This window comes from Echinococcus granulosus (genome assembly GCF_000524195.1).
Source record: "Echinococcus granulosus chromosome Unknown EG_S00004, whole genome shotgun sequence".
NCBI classification, from domain to species: Eukaryota; Metazoa; Platyhelminthes; class Cestoda; order Cyclophyllidea; family Taeniidae; genus Echinococcus; species Echinococcus granulosus.
Window position 1 is genome coordinate 489,471 of NW_020170384.1, and position 5,839 is coordinate 495,309.

At 42.9% G+C, this 5,839-nt stretch overlaps 1 protein-coding gene across 1 annotated transcript; it reads left to right on the top strand. All coding sequences in view use genetic code 11, as the record gives it.

The window, feature by feature from the left end:
- On the top strand, positions 1-750 carry EGR_01048 (Transcriptional repressor scratch; the record flags this gene model as incomplete). Its single annotated transcript, XM_024490297.1, has 1 exon — positions 1-750. The coding sequence occupies one exon, from the start codon at positions 1-3 to the stop codon at positions 748-750; it is 750 nt and encodes a 249-aa protein (XP_024355116.1).
- Positions 751-5,839: the final 5,089 nt, after the last annotated feature.

Consider the following 5,839-nt stretch of genomic DNA (forward strand, 5'->3'; position numbering starts at 1 on the left):
ATGACAAAATTGGGCCAGAAACGTCGGAAATCCGGATTCCAAGCTGGGATTACAGTTGGCTACACCTATGATGCCTTTTTTGTTTCTGATGGTCGCTCAAGGAAGCGCAAATGTGCGGAGTTGAGCGAGGGCATCAATGTGCCCTCCTCCTCCTCCTCTTCTGAGTCCTCTGAGTGTGCCTCCAGAGTTTCAACTCCACTGCAGACATCTCTGCCACCTCGCTTCACCTGCAGCGAATGTGGTAAGCACTACGCTACCTCCTCCAACCTAAGTCGTCACAAACAGACCCACAGGAGTTTGGACAGTCAGTTAGCAAAGAAGTGCCCCCATTGCGGCAAGCTATACGTTTCCATGCCGGCGCTTTCAATGCACATATTGACGCACAACCTGAAGCACCAGTGTGACATCTGCGGGAAGGCATTCAGTCGTCCCTGGCTCTTACAGGGGCATCGACGCGCCCACACGGGCGAAAAGCCGTACGGCTGTGCACATTGTGGCCGAGCCTTCGCAGATCGCTCTAACCTTCGTGCACATATGCAGACCCACTCATCCCTTCGACTTCATGAATGCACGCACTGTAAGAAACAGTTTGCTTTGAGAGCCTATCTGAACAAGCATTTGGAAACGTGTGGACGGAATGCCACCTCAGTCCCCTCCTCCACCATAACTAACACGTCTGATCAGAGTAATCCTGCTGAGCAGAAACCTATTTTGCCGTTGAGTATAGCAGCATTGGTTGGAGACTGTTAGCACTGAACCCTATATATACGCTTTATCTAACCGTAATCTTTCAAATTTAAGGTACCAACTATTTATTAATATAGACCATGTGCAATTTGCATCTGGCCTATTGTTCAGCTTTTGGCGGACATCTTCAATAGCAAATTATGTATCTAAGTGGCTGATTAAGCATGTCTTTGTCCTTGAAAATAGGTAGCTTTGGGCATATGACTACAGGGAGTAGAGTGAAGACTGAAAAATCCTAGTTATTTGATTTTTATGTTACTTTAACAGTGCCTCTAGCAAAAAAGTGATGCAAGGCTTAACGTACATTAATGTTCTATGTTTTCCCCACCATACGGGTTTAACTTCCCCTGCTCTTATCCCATTCTCCTTACTCCTCTCTCGTCCCCCTGTCAACAGCGTTCGTTGTCGCCACAGTCCACTGGCCGAGAGATTCTAATTAGCGTGGAGTGGTAGTAGTTTACATCACATATTATCGCTACTGCAATCATGTTCTTCCGTTGGTACGACTGCTACTGCAGCTGCCACTGCCACCGCTGGGAATCCCATTAATGAGGTAGGGGGAAAGGGGAGGGAATGGAAAGGAAGGGAAGGTGGGAGTGCTAGCAAAACCGCATCGTCGCCCAATTTTTCGAAGCGCCCACCCGCTCACTTATACGACGCATACAGATGCACGCGCACACAGGTCTGCAGTTGGGAGTGAGCTAGCGACACAGCCCAACCACGGCCGAATCAATGAGCTCGCTGTATGGTATGATAACGGGCTGTAACTTGCATTCTCGCTCGCTTTAGCTCAAACACTGCACAACGCCAGCCCAACTGCACACACACAACCTCCCTGACAGGGAGATAAGATCACCCGAGTGGAGTGGGGCGGAGGTGGGTGAGTGGATGATGGAGGGTGTTTGATTAGACACAACGGCACGTGTGCTCATCTCTTGCCCCATGTAGGCATTGGCATAAGTTCATTTCTGGAACCTTGGTTTAGCATCTGGGGGTCAAATATCACCGATAAGGAATAGACCGCTCATCATTCACGATTACTGTGTTAGGGACAATTTTGACTCCACTCATTGTCATGCTTCCAAGTCATAATTTCAGCAGTGATGCGCTAAATGGCAAACTGAATGGGGAAGTGAAGAGTTTTCTGTTAGCTGAATGTGACTAAAAGGGAGAAATAAATCCCAAAACATCCCAAAAAGGTGGGAAATCCAACTTCATAAAAGTACAAATGTACTTTTGATACCGCGTGTATTTTCAAGCCTCATTAGGTACTTAGATTTGTACTGGTAGTGAATACAAACAGAAAATAGCATTTAACATTTAAAAATCACCTTTTGCGGCTCTATAGCTAATTATCGCTTTTATGAATGGGGCAATGAATATTTATGGGATCGTTGCAACCAAACAAATTTTGGTAGATTCTCATGCAAACTGCTCGGCGATTATGAAGGATTTAAATCTTTTAGGTCAAAACAACCGAATTTACAAATAGCCTCTAGTTGATAAATGTCGTCTATAATGGAACCAAGAAATTTGTAAATCGCTCCAGGAGCTCAAAAACAACTTCTGACTTCTCTGGGATGAGTAATATAGACGGCAAAGTGATTTAGTTAACCTGTTCATAGTAGGTTCGTAAGTCATGCAATAAGATTCTTCTATGCAGTAAATCCAGTTGTATATAAATTAGCATAATAATATGATGGGACCAAATAATGTACTTGCTGCATAAATTATGGACCCGCATGCTTACAGTCAAGGAAAGGAGATCATTAACTGAAATCGTAAAACGCAGGTTTGTACAGTAGTTTTATTGTAAGATCATAACCGTGTTTTCAAATACCATTATCAAGTAGTATTGTGGTCCATTTCTTGACGGAATAAATACACAAGAGAACTGAAAGAGGGAGAATGAGAGAGGAGAAGATGCAGTAAAAATTGAAATCATGTAGCATCAAATATTGTCGCACCCGCGTGGGTAATTGACGCAGGCAGTGCCAGCCAGAAATCCTTCCACCCTGTCCCATCCCATCTCACCTCCCTATCATGCCATTCCACTTGAGTGTAGCTGTTAACCGCAGCCCCAACGAACGCATCTTCTTCAGTCTAGTAATTGCTCACCCTCTCGCCACAGAAAAATGGGGTGGGGTGAACTGGAGTGGGGAGCAAGGCATTTGATGCGCTGATAAGTGGTGGTACTCTACAACCACTGCGGCTGCTGCTGAGTGCTGCTGCTTCATTTTACTATTCGCAGGCGGCGGGAGAGAGAGCTAGCAGGGGTGGAGGGATAGGGGTGAGGGACAAACGAAATGGGAAGACAAGTGCATTAAAATTTCTGCTTGATGCACATTCCAGCTGCGTGGATGCATGTGGGTAGAGAAGGACTTGCACACATAAAAGCTCGTGCAGCGTGCGGAAGTGGCTAATGGATACTCGAGGGGAGGGAGGGTAGGAGGCGAAGGATTATTGGGAGAGTGGAGGAGGGAGGGAAGGGGGAGAAGGTTTTGTGGGTTTTCGGGATAAATATATAGACATGTGAACACGCACGTGCAGACAAATAGGTAGGCAGGCAGGCAGAATTGTAGGCAAAATTAGATGTTTCATCTCAGGTTGAGGCTCAGTGGCTTACCACGTTTGTAGCAAACTTCTACCGCAGGGGCGATTTACGGGGTACGCATTCTGACGGTGGAAAGTAAATCCTCCAAATTTAATGAAATCCGCCTTTAAGTTGACTTTGAAACGATTAGCATCGATACTTTTACCTGTTTGTTTTTAAAGGAGTAACTTGCATAAAAGGTGATTGAATAATATCATAGAAAATGAAAAGATCAAACTGGAATTAATACTTGTACAGACTCATCTTATTTACTCATGATATTTCTCTTTGATTTATAATATTTCATACGCGACTAATGGTGTTTATGTATTCAGATTTGATTTTGAGCCGTAGTAGTCGTCTGATTTTCACCTAATAATGGGAATAGAGCATACGGACATTCGGTTGTAAATAATCGTCATTTCCCCCACTTGCAGCAGTTAAGTGCCGCCTTTTACAAGACGCTGTTGTTGGTGGTCTCGGTCATCAAAGAACTGGCTAATCGGAGGTCAAAGTGACAAATTTTGGCTAAGCAGCACATTCTTAAGCATTATGGTTAAAAATGTCTATCAGCCAAGCACTTCTGGAAGTTTTAAATGGCAATGCTGACGGTCAGTTGAGTAACTTACCTGATTATTGCAGCAAATGTCTCCTCACATTTTGTGAATTCTTAGCCAAGCGATGCATATCTTTAGACTTAAAAGAGGAGGTTGCCTAATTTATACAGTGGCTTTCTCAAGATGAGACAATTTTTAGGTTTTCTTTTTGAGATGCTATAAGAGTGAAAACAGTTCAGGTGAAGATTTTGTCAGTGTTTTATACCAAAGACTTCACAGTCAGTGATTACGCAAACACCAACTCTCACATACTTTAAACACCAACACTTGCAGAATGTATTTCGCAGTCTCTAAACAAAGCAAATAATTTACGAGCTACTTGTATGCCTTAGTTGAGTGAGTGGGCTCCTTAAAAACCTCAATAAGCTCGGCTGGTCAGGAAAGGTACAACAAACACTTGCCCCAGTTAACTATGCGAAGAGCCAGTAATCGAGATTTTATTGATAAGTCATCTGTTAACAGATATGCAAGTCTCGGGAGGCATTTCAGGAAGTTGGTGGACTTCCCACAAGCGCTACGACCACCTCTTTGAGATGAAGCCATCGATAAGGGATGGACCGAGCTTCCTCTGATGTGACTCATGCCTGATTAAGGCTACCAGGAACAGTGGTGTGAAGTTAGTTACCTTCTCGGAAGTCTGCATCAACTCCTAAATTGAATAAGTCGACTTGTCTCCTACAGATGCACACGAGAAGGATCGAAATATCGCAGCAAAATGAAAGCATAAGCGTAAAAAAAGACTATTTTCCAATTTATGAAAAAGCGTAGGAGATCAGCCTCGATACATTCAGTAGTGACAACCAGATGAGCTGAAAAATCTCAGAAACTGATTAATTTAAAATAGTACAGTGAACTCAATCGAGCTGAGACGGTTTGTAGACAAGTTGTCAACTCCCCTACTGACTTCTACCTAGAGGCCTCAATTTTATCAACTCTGCAATGTTTCATAGAAGCAGTAGTAACCTAATGGTTGTAAAGACGATTAGGCTACACTTTGAGGCGTTTTAATCCAATAGTCGTAGTGAAAAATAACTCGATTCACTATAGACCGACCGGACACCTAGGTGTCCCGTCTCACAGCATTAGTAGTGCTTGGAGGTACTGGTTGCAATGTCATAAAGTGGAAAATTTACAAAGTACCTTAAATTATTAATAGAACTATAATCTAGCAAAAAAAGCATTAAATACCGAAATCTAGGTAAGAAAGAACTAATCAGTTATCTTGATTAACTAAATACCTTTTGAAATAAGCAGCATTACTGCGTAATGTCATAGCCGTTTTTAATAATTTGCCAAATACTACGGTAAGAAAAATACTTCGCTTTGAAATGAGGCTCTTCAAGAAAGTCCAAACGGTTACGTTTTACAGAGGATGACCAGGTGTCGATACACCTGCGCGACCTAACCGACTGGCATCCTCAGAAGGAGTCAGAGGCACCTCTGCGCCTCACGAGATTCTCTGCAATACTGGAATAGATGAAACTGCACTTTAAAGAGAAGTGTGCTTAAAAGTAAATCTAGCATTTGAACCTAGAGCATAATAGACACGTTCCAATTAAAATGGAGGCCTCATTTGCTACCGCCAAATCAGAAGTCAAACTCTGATGTAGTATTATGCCAAATTTTACCAAAGAACTTCCTTTGTATCAACATTGACTTGGGATATTTTGATAGCCTTATGGGCATAAATATGACAGCGTTACGGAAGCTCACTCATCGTCAATTCCACCTTTTGAAAAATTATGCTTAAACTTTAGAGACATATCGAAACTGGAATTCCATTTGGTACAACTGCGCACTTTTTCAGGCGATGGCTTTACCTCATTTCCTTACTATGGTAAATTGTAATACGATAGTGGTTTATCCCTCGGTTCTGATGAGG